The sequence below is a fragment of the Vipera ursinii genome (assembly GCF_947247035.1).
Source record: "Vipera ursinii genome assembly, chromosome: 1".
Taxonomy (NCBI): domain Eukaryota; kingdom Metazoa; phylum Chordata; class Lepidosauria; order Squamata; family Viperidae; genus Vipera; species Vipera ursinii.
In genome coordinates, this window is record NC_139512.1 from 354042877 (window position 1) to 354060422 (window position 17546).

Below are 17546 nucleotides of genomic sequence, written 5' to 3' on the forward strand. Positions count from 1 at the left end.
CTATCTATCTATCTATCTATCTATGTATCATCCATCCCTGTCTGTCTGTCTGTCTGTCTGTCTCTCATCCATCCATCCATGCAGTGGTGGGATTCAGCCAGTTCACACCAGTTTGGCAGAACCGGTAGCTAATTTTTTGTTGCCCAGGCCCAGAACGGACTTCCGGAAGCGGCATCCACACCGAGAACCGGTTGTTCACCTGTTTGAATCCCACCACTGCTAACAGGGGACGCCCCTAAAGCAGACTTAATACAACAGTTCATTTCGTGACCATTCGAAAAAGTGACTTGTGACCATTTTTCAAACGTACAACTGTTGCAGCACCCCCGTGGTCACGTGATCAAAATTCGGCCGCTTGGCCACTGACTCGTAGTTATGACGGCTGCTGGGTCCCTGGGGTCACGTGATTTCCCTTTTGCGACCTTCTGAGAAGCAAAGGCAACGGGGAAGCCGGATTCACGTAACAGTCAAATAACCACATTAACAACTGCAGTGACTCACTTAACAAACTGTGGCAAGAAAGGCCGTAAAATGGGGCAAAACCCGCTTAACAAATATCTCAGCAACGGAAATTTTGGGATCAGTTGAGGTCGTGGGATGCGAATTCAACTTTTAATTGCTTTTCCGTTCCCCAATGGACAGAAGGGTTAAGACTCAATAGACCAGACCACGGGTTGGCAACCCGCGGCTCCGGAGCCGCATGCGGCTCTTTGAGCCGTCTCCTGCGGCTCCCAGCCGCCCGGTGTGCGCGCACCTCTTCGAACGGGCAGTGGTGCGCGCGCACCTCTCCAAATGGAGAGTGGCACCGCCCATTCCGAGAGGTGCGCGCGCACCTTTCCGAAGGGCGGAGGTGCGCACACACCCCTCCAAGCCGCCGCCGTCCCGTCCGGAGACCTGCCACGTTCACGGCAGCTGTGCAAACGGGATGGCGGCGGTTTGGAGAGTGCGCGCGCACCTCTCCCAAGCTGCCGCCGTCCGGAGACCTGCCAACGTTTGGGGAGGTGCGCGCGCACCTCCCCAAACCTCCCCAAACGTCGGCAGGTCTCCGTACCTCCGCGCGAACGGGCAGCGGCCCCGCTTGTTGCGAAAGCTGCCGCGGCCCGTCTGCAAAGCTGCCGAAAGCGGCAGCTTTGCAGACGGGCCGCAGCAGCTTTCGCAACAAGTGGGGCCGCTACCCATTCCGAGAGGTGCGCGCGCACCTCCCCAAACCTGCCGACATTTGGGGAGGTTTGGGGAGGTGCGCGTGCACCTCTCAGAATGGGTAGCGGCCCCGCTTGTTGCGAAAGCTGCCGCGGCCCGTCTGCAAAGCTGCCGCTTTCGGCAGGTTTGCAGACAGGCCGTCGCCGTCGCGCAACCGGGAACCGGTTCCATCACACATTAAAAAAAAGGCAACCGCGCGCAAGAAACGTTTCTTGCGCATGCGCGTGCATGGACGCACGCACGCGGCTCCCACTTTTTTTTATGTGTGATGGAACCGGTTCCCAGTGGCTCTTTTCCTTTTTCGGGTTGCCGACCCCTGGACCAGACAGAAGGAGCCTAAAGCAGACTCTATAAGAGGATAACAATAAAGACAACCAAGTTGGAAGGGGCCTTGGAGGACATCTAGTCCAACCCCCTGCTCAGCCAGGAAAGCCTATACCATTTCAGACAAATGGCTGTCCAATCTGAAAAACTTCCAGTGTTGGAGCATTCACAGCTTCTAGAGCTGAAGTGATTCACTTAACAACCGCATCAAGAAAGGTCATAAAATGGGGCAAAATTTACTTAGCCACTGTCTCACTTAGCAACAGAAATTTTGGGCTCAATTATCGTCATAGGTCGTAAGGGACTGCCTGAACACAGTTGCTCAAATGTTGGGAGGTTAAAGGAAGAATGAAGGATGAGTTAGAATTTAGAAATGAGATATTACTTGTACAGGTGCTAGCATAAAGCAGAATCGCATGTTTTGCAAAGGAAAAACATGTGGGTCTACGGAAGCCAAAAATGAGTATTCTGATAGCCTTTTCCTGACTTCACCAATGTTATTAAATGGCAGCATATAGAATACAAAGTAACAGAGTTATAAGGGACCCTGGAGGTCCTCTAGTCCAACCCCCTGCTCGGGCACAAAACCCCATAGCATTTCAGACAAATGGCTGTCCAATCTCCTCTTAAAAACCTCCAGGGATGGAGCACCCACAACTTCTAGAGGCAAGTCGTTCCACCGATTAATCGTTCTCACTGCCAGGAAATTTCTCCTTAATTCTAGGATTTTTGGAAACCTAGGATCATGAAGACTCCTTTCATCTCAGCCAGGAGGAAAGGGAGCAAAAGGGATCGGTTGATGTCATTTCCACCCCACCCACCCCACCCCCACCCCCAAGCCCAGGATTGTGTGAGCAAAGTTCGAAGCCAGAGATGCAAAGCCTCCCTAACGCCGGGCAACGTGGAGATTGTGCACGGACACGTCCGGTAGGAGAGGACAGCAAAATCCTTGGGATCTGCCACTGTTCCCTGGGAGCTGACCATAATCTGCAAGGTCAGTTTTCTTCCCAAGCCCTCCGTGGCCCACACAGTTACGATTTTCTCTCGCAAAAAACTGTATAAACAGTTTTCAAGGAAACGGAATTGAGGATGCTCTATTTACACCACGGTCATTAAAATAAACGTCTTCTCTCCGTCTCAGGCTGGAAGCTCCAGCTTCCGGTGCCAAAACATTTGCAGCTTAAGAATGATGTTTTGTAGACAAGAGAAGGGCAGTCTTGTTAAACACGATTATTCTTGTGGTTAGCCTTAAGGGAGAAGGAGGGAAAAAGAAGATAGAGGCTTCAAACCTGGGTGGGTAGATGGATGCTTCCTGGACTTGCATTATCAAATACATGCAGGTGGTCCTCAAATTATGACCACAACTGAGCCCCAAGCTCCTGTTGCTAAGCGAGGGGTTTGTTAAGTGAGTTTTGCCCCATTTTAGGACCTTTTTTGCCACCGTTGTTAGGTTAGTCACACGGTTGTTAAGTGAATCCGGCTTCCCCATTGACTTTGCTTATGAGGAGGTCGCAACGTTTTATCCTCCGGGACACTGCAACTGTCATAAGTACACGTCAGTTGCCAAGCCTCTGAATTTTGATCACATGACCACGGGGGTGCTGCTGCTACGGTTGTTAAGTTGAAAAAGGTCACTTTTTTTCTGTGCTGTTGTAACTTTGAGCGGTCCCTAAATGAACTGTGGTAAGTGAGGACTACCTGTATTAAGTCTGCTTTAGGCACGTTCCCTGTGAGGTGTATTGAGCCCTGAACTAACCCCTCCCAAAGCTTCTGCTGCAACGGTCATATGTGTGGGAAAATGGTCATAAGACACTTCATCAGTGCTGTTGTAATTTTGAGTGGTCACTAGATGACCTGTTGTAAGTTGAGGACCACCTGTATTGGAAAAGTTCAGCAGGGCATAATATTTAACATTAATGCCCACTGGCTTCTTTGCCACCTTCTCGTACTTCTCAAGTTGCGTGTTACCTTGAGGAATTCATTAACATATTTTGACTTAAAACTATCCTTCTACTTTTGGTCACCACGATGTAAAGAAGATGTTGAGACTCTAGAAAGAGGGCAGAGAAAAGCAACAAAGATAATCAGGGAACTGGAGGCTAAAACATACAAGGAATGGTTGCTGCAATTGGGTATGTCTAGTTTAATAAAAAGAAGGACGAGGGTGACATGACAGGAGTCTTCCAATATCTCAGGGGTTGCCCCAAAGAAGAGGGAGTCAAGCTCTTCTCCAAAGCACCTGAAGGCCGGACAAGAAGCAACGGATGGAAATTGATAAAGGAGAGAAGCAACCTAGAACTAAGGAGAAATTTCCTGACAGAACTATTAATCAGTGGAACCACCTGCCTCTAGAAGCTGTGAATGCTCCAACACTGGAAGCTTTTAAGAAGAGACTGGACAGCCATTTGTCTGAAATGGCACAGGGTTTCCTGCCTGAGCAGGGGGGTTGGACTAGATGACCTCCAAGGTCCCTTCCAACTTTATTATTATTATTACTTATATTGAAAGTCTAATTTTTCAGACTTGAGGACCAATGGCCAGAAGTAGTAGTGTGTTATCAAATTATTTCCATGTTTGTCAGTCATGTTAGATACTGTCCACGTTGAGAGCTCAGCAACATTGGGATCCTGGGAGATACACAATGGAGATTCTGTTTTGAGGCACAGTAAGGAAGGGGTGATTTCTGCGGCTCATAGGGGATAGCAAATCTTTTCCATGTCATGTAACAGGGAGATACGAGTCAAGATCACGTGAAGTGTTAATACCACTTTACAAGGCCTTGGTAAGGCCACACTCGGAATACGGCATCCAATTTTGCTCACCACGATGTAAAAAAGATATTGAGACTCTAGGGCAGAGAAGAGCAACAGAGGTGATCAGGGGACCGGAGGCTAAAACATATGAAGAACAGTTGCAGGAATTGGGCATGTCTAATTTAACTAAAATAAGGACTTGGGGGTGACATGATAGCAGCGTTCCAATATCTCAGGGGCTGCCCCAAAGAAGAGGGAGTCAAGCTATTCTCCAAAGCGCCTGAAGGCAGGACAAGAAGCAATCGATGGAAACCAATCAAGGACAGAAGCAACAAAGGAGAAATTTCCTGAAACTGAGGACAATTAACCAGTGGAATAACTTGCCTTCAGAAGATGTGGGCGCTCCAAAACTGGAAGAGATTGGACAGCCATTTGTCTGAAATGGGAGAGGGCTTCCTGCCTGAGCAGGGGGTTGGACTAGAAGACCTCCAAGGTCCCTTTAAACTCTGTGATTCTGTTATCCCAAAGGGCGAGGGACTTATTTTTTTTTAATCAGAACATACCGGGCCACTTGCCAGTGTGCATGTGGCATGTCATTTATTCGTTTTGCCCAAAGCACCCCACATTCCAAATCCTCTCTTATGCAGGGTTGTGTGTGAGATAGTTAAAATAAATGACTCGAAGTCATTACAAGGTTTTTCATGTTGTTGTTGGCTTTACTCAACACAAGCCGAGTTGACAAATCTATGCCCAATTATGCTGACTTGAGTTTACGTCTCATTAAGACCCTAATGAAAACAGTATGGCGACTCAACTTTAAAAGAAAAATAGTTCTTTAAAAAAAAAGGAAAAGAAAACCCAATTGCTGTGTAAGCAAACGGGGGTTCGTTTCCTCAAATGCGCTATAACCGCAGCTTCAAACGGACCACAAGAGACTCTTACAAGTGCATATACAAGGATTTGAAGTCTATTACATTCCATATAGTCTTCGCTTTAATCTGGAGCTTTTAATCTTGACTCAAGCCAACATCATCTCTATTTGTCAGGAGGCTGTGATTACTCTGATGGGTGCAATAAGAATCCTCTCTGCTGGTTTACCCCAAAGTCCTGCTGGTGCCTATTTGACAAGCAACCCACATCCTATCCTTTTCCTTTGATCTGTTCTATTCTGTTTTGTTCTGTTCCGTTCCATTCTATTCTAATTCTTATTCTATTCCATTCTATTCTGATATTATTCTATTCTATTCTATTCTATTCTATTCTATTCTATTCTATTCTATTCTATTCTATTCTATTCTATTCTATTCTATTCTATTCCATTCCATTCCATTCCATTCCTAATAATTCTTATTCTATTCTATTCTATTCTATTCTATTCTATTCTATTCTATTCTATTCTATTCTATTCTATTCTATTCTATTCCTAATAATTCTTATTCAATTCGATTTGATTCCATTCTATTCTTCTTCCTGTTTCTGTTCTATTCTATTCTATTCTATTCTATTCTATTCTATTCTATTCTATTCTATTCTATTCTATTCTATTCTATTCTATTTATTCCTAATAATTCTATTCTATTCTATTCTATTCTATTCTATTCTATTCTATTCTATTCTATTCTATTCTATTCTATTCTATTCTATTCTATTCTATTCTTCTATTCTATTCTATTCTATTCTATTCTATTCTATTCTATTCTATTCTATTCTATTCTATTCTATTCTATTCTATTCTATTCTATTCTTTCTTATTCCTATCCTATCCTATCCGATCCGATTTGATTTGATTTGATTCTTTCTTATTCCTATTTTCTTTTCTTTTCGATTCTATTCTATTCTATTCTATTCTATTCTATTCTATTCTATTCTATTCTATTCTATTCTATTCTATTCTATTCTATTCCATTCCATTCCATTCCATTCTATTCTATTTATTCCTAATAATTCTTATTCTATTCTATTCCATTCCATTCTATTCTTCCTGTTTCTATTCTATTCTATTCTATTCTATTCTATTCTATTCTATTCTATTCTATTCTAGTCTAGTCTAGTCTAGTCTAGTCTAGTCTAGTCTAGTCTAGTCTAGTCTAGTCTAGTCTATTCTTTCTTATTCCTATCCTAACCTATCCTATCCGATTTGATTTGATTTGATTCTTTCTTATTTCTATTCTATTCTATTCTATTCTATTCTGTTCTGTTCTGTTCTGTTCTGTTCTGTTCTGTTCTGTTCTGTTCTATTCTATTCCTAATAATTCTTATCCTATTCTATTCCATTCCATTCCATTCCATTCTATTCTTCTTCCTGTTTCTATTCTATTCTGTTATGTTATGTTCTACTCTACTCTATTCTTCCTGTTTCTATTCTACTCTGTTATATTCTGTTCTACTCTATACTCTACTCTACTCTATTATTTATATGGCTGCCCAACTCACTCTCAGTGACTCCAAGCGCCTTACAGGGATAAAAACCCAGTACAAGAACAATGAACAAACAATAGGGAGCCAGGTTTGTCTGGGAGTCAGACACCAGGCTAGAAAGCAGGAGGCGGTGAGTTCTAGTCCCGCCTTAGCCATGAAAGCCAGCTGGGAGACTTTGGGTCATTAAATGTCTCTCAACCAAACCTACCTCACAGGGTGGTTGTTGTGGGGAAAATTGGAGGAGGTCACCGCCTTGAGTTACTTGCAAAAATAATAAATTAATTAAAAAATAAAATATCAAGGATGTTGGAAACACCAGATGGGGACCTTCTAAAGAGGGATGATTTGGGGAAGAACACGAACCGTTTCAGGGTGAAGCAGCTGGAAATACTTTGGAGTCGATCGGATTTTTTTATTTTATTTTTTGCATATATTATATATAAACAAGTGTGTGTGTGTGTGTGTGTGTGTGTGTGTGTGTGTGTGTGTGTGTGTTCTTTTTTTTCTCAGGGAGAGGGTTTCTTTAATATGCACCCCCGCTACATTAAACATGGCTTTCCTTCTTTATCCCGCACCTTCCCCATCTGGAGGACAACCCCACAAAATGCACAACAGGCAGGCGAGCCAACAAGGCTGTGTTGTTGGGTGTCAGCTTTTCAGAAATTCCTCAAAACCCTGCACAAACTCTTTGAACCAGAGATCAAAGCTTAAGAGATACTTAATTCTGTGGTGAGCAACTCACAGGCAGCATCTGTTAATGTGAACAGGCAAACAACTACAAAAAGCTGATTAAAATCACGTTAAGATTATAACATTAAAGTCAACACAACTGAGTGTCAATCATCCCAAGGTCCTCGCATTCGTCACTCAAAGTGACGGAAGGCAGGAACAGCTTGACACCCCCACCCCATCCCCCCACCCCGCAAAAAAAGAAAAAGCAGAACAACAACCGGCGGTCCTCAACTTAAGACCACAACTGAGCCTAACATTTCTGTCGCTGAGTGAGACAGTTGTTAAGTGAATTTTGCCTCATTTTATGGTGTTAAGTAAATCACTTTAATTGCTAAGTTAGTAACACAGTTGTTAAGTGTCCAGTCGCTTGTCTGAAATGGCATAGGGCCTCCTGCTTGAGCAGGGGGCTGGACTAGAGGACCTCCAGGGTCCCTTCCAGCTCTATTCTGATTGATTGATTGATTGAATCTGGCTTCCTCGTTGACTCTGCTTGTCAGAAGGTCGCAAAAGGGGATCACATGACCCCGCCGGGACGCTGCAACCGTCATAAGTACATGCCATTTGCCAAGCATCTGAATCTTGATCACATGACTATAGGCCAGGGGAAGGCAATGCTGGCTCTTTTATGACCCGTGGACTTCAACTCCCAGAATTCCTGAGCCGGCATGGCTCAGCTTGGAAACCTCTCCCTTCCCCTCAGCATGGCTGGCTGAGGAATTCTGGGACTTGAAGTCCACGAGTCAACAAAGAGCCAAGGTTGCCTTCCCCTGCTATAGGGGATGCTGCAACGGTCGTCAGTGCGAAAAACAGTCATCAGTTACTTTTTTCCAGTGTGATTGTTATTTCAAACCATTACTAAACGAACGGTTGTACGCTGAGGACCGCTTACTTATTTTTGTCTTTCATTCGCTCAAGGACTGGATATCCAGATATCTGATTTTTGGTCACCGCAAAATGCCTTTTTATTACCTCAGAGAAAAGGCCCAGCCAAAATCCATAAGGGCAGAGAGAGAGAGAGAGAGACAGAGAGAGAGCACAGCCCTGTTTGTGAGGCTCTCGAACTGCCATCTTGAAACGTTAGGAAAACCTCTTCATCTCAGGCACGGACAATTCTCCACACACCGAGAATTCAGTCACAGATAGTCCTCAGCTTATGACCGCCAGAGACCAAACTTTCGCTTTGCTAAGCAAGGCAGCTGTTAAGTAAGCCATGCCACATTTTACGACCTTTTTTTTTTTTGCTGCTGCTGCTGCGGTTGTTAAGCGAATGCTTACGCTTGTCAAGTTAGTAATATAGTTGTTGAGTGACTGGGCTTCCTCCACTGACTTAGCTTTTTTTTAAAAAAAAAATCCCATTTATATCCCCGCCCTTCTCTGAAGACTCAGGGCGGCTTACAATCTAAGAAGCACAAATCAGTGTGCTTAGCAATAGCCTTCATTCTATGTATATGCCTGCTTATCAGGGCTTTCGCCCCCCCCCAAGCGGCATTATTACAAAGTCAGCTTAATTGCCCCCAACAATCTGGGTCCTCATTTTACCTACCTCGGAAGGATGGAAGGCGGAGTCAACCTTCAGCCTGGTGGGACTCGAACCTGCACTAAGTGCAGGCAGCTGGTGTTACTTAGGGAGGCATTAGCCCACTGCTCCATCAAGCTTGTCAGAAGCTCCACAGAAAAGTCACAAATGATAATCTCAGGACTCTGGCACGCTGTGACTATCAGTAAATTCTCCAGCAAGAGCAGGGGGCTGGACTAGAAGACCTCCAAGGTCCCTTCCATCTCTATTCTATTCTATTCTATTCTATTCTATTCTATTCTATTCTATTCTATTCTATTCTATTCTATTATTCTATTCTCTCTACACACACACACACACACACACACACACACACACACACACACACTGGTTGCCAAGTGCCGTAACTGTGGAAATGCTGAAGTGGTGATGTGTGTGAGAACTGGTCATACGTCCCTTTTTTCCAGTGCCATTGTAACTTTGAGCAGTCGTTAAGTGGATGGTTGTAAGTCGAGGACTATCTGTTGCTGTTTTCTCGCTCAAGCCTATGCACAAGTGTCTTCTCATAGTGATGATCTGCCTTGGGGTATGACTAGATCAGGGGTGGGCAACCTTGGCTCTTTTATGGCTCGTGGACTTCAACTCCTGGGGTCGCTGGGTCTTTCGGTCTGCTTAGGATGTTTGGAAGGAACAACCACGTGGAACCAGCGTAGCAGACAAGCCCACTAAAGTCCTTCCACTTACTTAAATTACTTAATGAGTGGACATGCCTAGAGTCTCTTTTAGGGAAGATGGGCAGCATGTCGTGGTTTTGGAGTTGGGTATCACCAGTATGCTGATGATACCCAGCTTTTTATTTCGACCCCAAACCACCTCAGTGATGCCCTTGATGTGATGTCCCGTTGCCTGGAAGCAGTTCGGGTCTGGATGGGGAAGAACAGGCTTCAACTCAACCCTGACAAGACTGAATGGCTGTACGTACCGGCATCTCGGGATATTGAGAACATTCCATCTCTTTCTATAGGGGGTGAGTTATTACCCCCCACAGATAGGGCTCGCAACTTGGGAGTCCTCCTAGATTCACAGCTTTCCTTGGAAGACCACATAACAGCTGTGACTAGGGGAGCCTTTGCCCAGGTTCGCCTGGTGCGCCAATTACGGCCCTATCTAGACCGAGATGCCCTACGTACGGTCACTCATGCACTCATGACCTCTCGTTTAGACTACTGCAATGCTCTTTACATGGGGCTGCCCTTGAGGACCACTCGGAGGCTCCAACTGGAGCCGCGAGAGTTGTGTTGGGAGTCTCCCGATACTCCCATGTTACACCTCTACTCCGTGAGCTGCATTGGCTCCCAGTTGTCCTCCGGGTAAGATTCAAGGTGCTGGTAATGGTTTTCAAAGCCCTACATGGCATGGGTCCGGAGTACCTTAGGAATCACCTGCTACCAGCGTCAACGTCCCTCCGTCCAGTGCGGTCCTACAGAGAAGGCCTCCTAAGGGTTCCACCGTTCGGAGAATGCCGTCTGGTGGCTCCCAGAAGGAGGGCGTTCTCTGTGGGCGCGCCTGACCTATGGAACCGTTTACCGGTTGAGCTCCAGATGGCTCCCGACCTTCGCTCCTTCCGACACGACCTAAAAACATATCTGTTTGAGCAATCCGGTCTGGTCTGACGGGTTCTGTTGTAATTATTGTTTTAAGGTAACTATCTTCTGCATTTGGGCAAAATTAGGGTTTAATTTGTTTTCAATATCTGTATTTGTGCGTTCTGTTATTTATGTCACTGTTAACCGCCCTGAGTCCTTAGGGAGAAGGGCGGTATACAAATCAAATAAATAAATAAATAAATGTTCAGTTGAACAAATCAATACGTCAATAAAATAAAAGGGGTGGAAAACTCTGGACAGAGTTAAGCAACCCGCCTTGGTTAACATTCTTAATTCTGCCCACAAACTCAGATAGAGGTAGTCCTTGACGTACGACCGCAACCGAGACTAAAAATTTCCGTTGTTAAGCGAGGCAGTTCTTAACCGAGTTGTGCCCCGTTTTATACCACGGTTGTTAACTGCAAGTGAATTCAGCTGCCCCCTATTGACGTTGCTTGTCGGAAGCCGGCGGGGAAGATGACATATGACCCCGGGACAGTGCAACTGTCATAAGTTCATGCCAGTTGCCAAGTGCCCGAATTTTGTTCCCGTGATCACGGAGATGCTGCGACGGTCATAAGTCACTTTCTCTCCCCCCCATTTGCCGCTGTACCTTTGAATGGTACGCTAAGCGGACGGCTGTACGTCGAGCACCACCTGTATTATGACCGTGTAAGGTGTGATCCCCCCAGCGAAAGAGAAGAAGAGAGAAAGACAGGCATGGAGGCCAACGGAGGAAGCGGAGGCAGCCAGGAAGGATCACGTCCAGCCAATTAACAAGGAGGCATGCTGGGAATCCACTCACCACGGAGCTTTGATGGAAAAGCACCCTGCTCCGAAGAGGTAAGGTCTTCACGGAAAGCGGGGGAAACGCACAGAGAATTAAAGGGGAGAGATCATGATCAACGAGCAAAACGCATCCAGCTCCTGGCCTTAAAATATACTGACTTTAACTATTTATTTATTTATTTTATTTATTTTATTTATTTTATTAAATTTATGTACCGCCCTATTTCCGTAGGACTCAGGGCGGTTTACAGGGAAAATTAAAAGCATAACATACAAAAATTAAAATCAGTTAAAACAATTAATTAATTCAAGTCCCCGAAATTTAAAAGTAAAACCCAATTAAAATTAAAACCCCTCAGTCTGGGGTTTCTTTTAGGTTTCCTAAAAGAAAAGAAAAAGGAAAAAAAATTCCCTTCCCCCCCCTTCCCCCAATCCCCCAAAACAGAATGGGGCAACTCGCCACGTCCAACTGGCCCCGAGACAATTCAGCAATTCTTTAAATTATTTAAAACAATTTTTTAAAAAAAATATTCTAAAGGTTTCGTCCATGTTTCCTCGGGCATCCTTTTTTCGCGGTTCTGTGCCACCATTTTTTCATGGTGTGTGTGTGTGTGTGTGTCTTTCGACTTAACGGCCACAACGGAGCCCAACATTTCTAGCTGTTAAGCGGGACACTGAGGAAGCGAACGTTGTCCCGCTTTACGACCTTTCTTGCGACGGGGACGAGGCGAATCACAGCAGTTGTTGAGTTAGTAACCCGGTTGTTGAAGTGAATCTGGCTTCCCCCATTGACTCTGCTCACCAGGAGGTCGCAAAAGGGGATCTCACACACACACACACACACACACACACACACACACACACACACAAACACAGAGACACAGAGGGGACGCTGCAACCGTCATAAATACGAGCCAGTTGCCAAGTGTCCAAATTTTGATCCCGTGACCGTGGGGATGCTTTAACGGTGGTAAGCGCGAAAAACGATCCTAAGTCACTTTTTTCTCTGCGCTGTGGTGACTTTGAACGGTCACTAAATGAATGGTTGTAACTTGAGGACCAAGTTGGCTGTGGCGAGTTATCCTTGAGCTCCCTCCCCTCCCACTAGGGAAAAAAAAATCACGAGAAACTCAGAGGTGCTAGTGAAAATAATACCTGTTCCTCATTACCGAAATGCATAACACAATTTCCTCTCTCGTCTTCCTGGTATTACTTACTTTCAAAGGGAGCAGCCCAAAGTCTGAACTGTACTTGCTCAAAATAGGGTTTCCTGCCTGAACGGGGGGGGGGGGGGGATTGGACTAGATGACCTCCAAGGTCCCTTATAATAATAATAATAATAATAATAATAATAATAATAATAATAATAATAATAATAATAATAATAATAATATTACTATTACTATTACTAATTATTACTATTATTATTACTATTATTATTATTATAAAGCTTTTATTCATAAAACATGAAACTCAGTCAACTGAACACTCAAATTGACTGGCACTAATGGTTGACACGGGCTGCTGCCAGCATCCTAGGTATCAACCAGGTATCTCCTTAAAATGTAAGATGTTCCGAGTAGCGCAGTTTTTTTTATAGCTTTGCTGGAGTTATATATATATAAAAACCTGCACTACTCAGAACATCTTACACTTTAAGGAGATACCTGGTTGATACCTAGGATGCTGGCAGCAACCCATGTCAATCATTAGTCCTAGCTATCAACCAGGTATCTCCTTAAAATGTAAGATGTTCCGAGTAGCGCAGTTTTTTGTAGCTTTGCTGGAGTTATGGCAGGAAGCTGCAATTTCTTGATGTGTTTTGCAAAGTTTTTGGACCTAGTTCCCAGTGCCCCGATGACAATGGGTATCACTGTTACGCGTTTCATCCATAATCGCGCAGTTTCGATGGCCAGGTCGCGGTATTTCATAATTTTCCCCAGTTCTTTTTCTTTGACTCTGGCATCTCCTGGTACAGCCATATCAATCAGCTGTACGCTTCAGTTCTCTACAACTGCGATATCTGGCGTGTTGTGTTCCAAATGGCGATCTGTCTGTATTCGGAAGTCCCACAAGATTCTCAACAACTTTTTCCACCCTATGTTCCCACGACTTTTCGGACACAGGCAAGTCGTATTTTTTACACAATGCCCAGTGGATTATTTTAGCAACGCGGTCATGTCTAGCTTTGTAATCAGTTTGCGCGATTTTGCTGCACTCACATATTAAATGTGAAACAGTTTCAGCTTTGTCGTTGCAAAGTCGGCAATTTGGATTGTCAGTAGATTTTTGTATCTTCGCTTTCACGGCATTATTATTATTATTATTATTATTATTATTATTATTATTATTATTATTATTATTCACTGAAATGACACATCATTGAAAATAAAATAAAAAACACTTCAAATATAAAAGTCACTGGATTGGGGAAACGGCTCAGGTTAAATCCTTTTCATCTGTTTTAACTCTGAATTTATTTACGTATATTATAGGTGGAAGGGCTACGTATATTTATTTATTCCCTGTAGGAGAATCTGAGATGCAGTGCGTCCCCACAGACACTGGAAAAAGGCAACAGGGACAAGACAGTCCTCAATGCACAATTGTTCGTTTAGTGATCGTCCCGAGTTATAATCAGATTGAAAAAAGGTGACTTCTGTTTTTCACTTTTGCGACCGTTGCAGCATCCCCATAGTCCCAGATCAAAACTTAGACGCTTGGCAACTGACTCATATTTATGACAGTTGCCGTGTCCTGTGGTGTGTGTGTCAGGTGATCCTCTTTTGGGTCCTTCTGACAACAAAAGTCAATGGGGAACCTGGAGTGGCTGATCAGCTCTTCTACTAACTTAACAACTCCAGGGGCGCACTTCACAAGTGTGGCGAGAGATGTCGCAAAATGGGGCAAAACTCACCTCGCAACCATCTCGTTCTGCAATGGAAATTTTGGCCTCAATTTTGGTTGTAAGGCAAAGACTACCTGTTCATACAATTGCGTCGTACGTCAGTCATCCCCAAAACCTTTACGACTTGGCGGCCCAGCAGGGGTGAAAGAGGGAAACCGGCCTGCGCCATTGAGCTGTGTGCATGTCAGCCCACAGCTTGCGCAGGTTGGAGACCCCTACCCATTAAGGTTGCACAGCTTTGTAAGCCGACCTGTCGTTTAAAGCAGGAGGTCCTCAATCTCCGGGCCATGGCTTGTTCGGAAGCAGGCCATGCCAGCAGCCGGCTGGCGCAGATGCACAGCTCGACTTGCGCGAGCGGCAGGCCAGCACACACAAACACACACACGTACAAAATTCAACTTGAGTGTCAGGCCGGTTCCCCTTCTCCCTCTCCTGCTAGGGCTGCCAAGCCGTAATGGTTGGGGAATGCTGGCTTAAAGCACAGCTGTGCCCAGATATTCAAAAGCATCGGGACCAGATTTGACAATTCCTGCTGCAGTTACTGGCTGCAGCGAAAATCTGCAGAAGAGGCTGCTAAACACTAATAGGTTTAAGTTGCACGAGAACAGCAAAAAGTTAAAAAAAAAGCGTCGAGCAGTGTTAAACTCCACCCTTCTTACGAGTGACCCAGGTTGAGAAACACCGGTATAGATGTTGGGGATGAATAACCGCGTTGTATGTAGCAATCGTTAAAAACAGAATACAGGGAGTCCTCACAAGAGTTCATTTAGTGACCATTCCAAGCTACAACGCCACTGAATAAAAGGACTGATGACCATTTTTCACCCTTACAGCCATTTCAGCATCCCCAGGGTCACGTGGCCAAAATTCGGATGCTTGGCCACTGGTTCATACTGACAGTATGACAGTCCCGGGGTCACGGGATAAAACGTTGCGACCTCCTCATAAGCCAAGTCAATGGGGAAGCCGGATTCACTTAACAACCGTGTTGCTAACGTTACAGTTGCAGTGATTCACTTAAAACGGCCGTCTCAAGAAAGGTCGAAAAAAAAAATGGGGGAAAAAAATCCACTTAACAAATGTTTCGCTTAGCAACAGGAATCTGGGGCTCAGTTGCGGTTGTAAGTCGAGGACAGCCTGTAGTATCTGAGCTGGGCTGGGTCCTGCCCAGCAAAGTGCTAATGTTGAGACCCAGATTCGTGGCTTCCCCAGCTTTGGGAAGCCAAAGGGTGGCAGATCCCACTGACTGGCCAGGAAAGAGGGTAACCCTAAGCACGGCATGTCGACCTGGCGCATGGGACGCAGGCAAACCCCAAGAGTGCGCATGCAGCATTTCCTTCCACAAAGCAGATTCACTAACCTCCCTCTTTCCAAAAATCTGGAAGACTCCCTCCCCCACCCCCCACCCCGCTTAAAATGTGGGTCTGGCGAGACGCTGAACAAAGAGCGTCTCCCCTCCTCACCCGCCCAAAGTACACAGACAGGGACACAAACCCCACATGGCTAATGATCAAAGGGAAGTTTCCAAAAGTTTGGGGGAAAAATACAAATAACAATGACAAGTTCAAAAGACCAAAGGAAACCCCAAGCCTTAAAGAGAATTAAAATGAAAAACAACCCAATAAAGCAGACGCGCGCGAGAGGCAGGATAGCACCGATTGACTCAATAACCGAGTTGAAGAGAGAGGTCCGGGTTGAGGTCTTTCACTAACCATGATTGTCCTAGGGCAGGGGTCCCCAACCTGTGGGTCGCGGCCCAGTAGTAAGCCGCGGGCTGCTGGCCACCGGACCGTAGGACAGGCTGGCCAGCGTGCACATTTGTGTGCGCACACTCCCCCACTTGTGCTAGCGCAGGGGCCACAGGGCACAAAAACAGAATGCCGTGCAAAAACAGATGACGATGCGCCTCAAGGCACAAAAACGGGCTGACACAGTGCTGCGGGGCACAAAAACAGGCCATTGGCACACCATGTGGTGCAAAACCAGGATGCCGCCGGGCCTCAGGGCACAGAAGCGGGCTGACACTGTGCTGCGGTAGGCAAAAACAAGCCGTCGGTGCACTGTGGGGCACAAAACCAGGATGCCGCCGGGCCTCAGGGCGCAAAAACGGGCCGACACCGTGCTGCCGGGCGCAAAAACAGGCCGTCGGTGCACGGTGGGGCACAAAACCAGAATAGTGCTGCACTGTGGGGCACAAAAACAGGAGATCACCGTGCCACGGGGTGCCAAAATGGGCTGCTGCCGCGCTGCTAAAGCAAAAACAGGACGCCACACTGTGCGAAAACAGGCCAACGCCGCACCTCAGGGCATGAAAATGGGATGCCGCTGAGCCTCGGTGCGCAAAAACAGGCCGATGCAGCGCCTCAGGGCCCGGAAACAGGGCGCGGTGCAGAAGAACGGGGCAGGGCTAGTGAGTATCACCCAAGCACTTAGCCCTGCCCCGTCTGTGTCACTTAAAATGCTTCCCCCCTCCCTTTCCCTCCGGTCCAGCAACCAAGGAAGGTTGGTGACCTCTGTCCTAGGGTAACAACGAGTAACTTTACAGTGGGCCACACACTTTCGAGATTTCTGAGTGAGACAGCCCTGTTCCAGTAAAATCAGTATGTTTATGAGTTGTTCAGTATCACCAGTTGTTTGTGTGGCGTTTGGACGTGCCCTCAAAGGTAATCCTCGACTTACAGCTACCCATTTAGTGACCGTCCGAAGTTACAATGGCACTGGAAAAAAAAGAGACTCATGACTCTTTTTCACCCTTACGCTGCATTATCCCCATGGTCACATGATCAAAATCCGGCTGCTTGCAAATGGCATGTATTTATGATGGTTGCAGCATCCCCCGGGGTCACATGATCCCCTTTTGAAGCCCTGTGACAAGCCAAGTCAATGGGGGAAGCCAGATTCGCTTAACAACCGTGTTGCTAGCTTAACGACTGCAGTGATTCCCTTAACAACTGTGGCAAGAAAGGTTGCATAAACAACAACTGTCTCACTTAGAAATGGAAATGTTGGGCTCAACTGCAGTCATAACGTAAGGACAACCTATGAAAGTTCTGACCTGTCATGTGAGGTCTCTCAGTTCTCTAAGCTTGGCTTTGGTGTGAGTTTTATTTATTTATTTTATTTATTTTATTGCATTTATATACCGAGTTGAGGAATAAAGTAGAAAACTGTATTCAGAAGAGAATTAGAATTAGAATTAGAATTATTAGAATTAGAATTAGAATAATTAGAATTAGAATAGAATAGAATAGAATAGAATA

General features: G+C 45.5%; 1 protein-coding gene and 1 long non-coding RNA gene across 2 annotated transcripts in view; both read right to left on the reverse strand.

The window, feature by feature from the left end:
• The window catches only part of BCAS3 (BCAS3 microtubule associated cell migration factor), a 467769-nt gene that overhangs the window by 131693 nt on the left and 318530 nt on the right, over positions 1 to 17546 (reverse strand). Inside the window, exon 17 of the mRNA XM_083379706.1 lies at positions 11395 to 11439. Coding sequence (XP_083235832.1) covers positions 11395 to 11439 — 45 coding nt within the window. The remainder of the gene's footprint in view (positions 1 to 11394; positions 11440 to 17546) is intronic.
• On the reverse strand, positions 5515 to 7577 carry LOC310632569. The gene is made up of 2 exons (XR_014490871.1): positions 6665 to 7577; positions 5515 to 6629 (listed from the first exon to the last, which is right to left on the reverse strand). It is a non-coding gene; the product is annotated as an uncharacterized lncRNA (long non-coding RNA).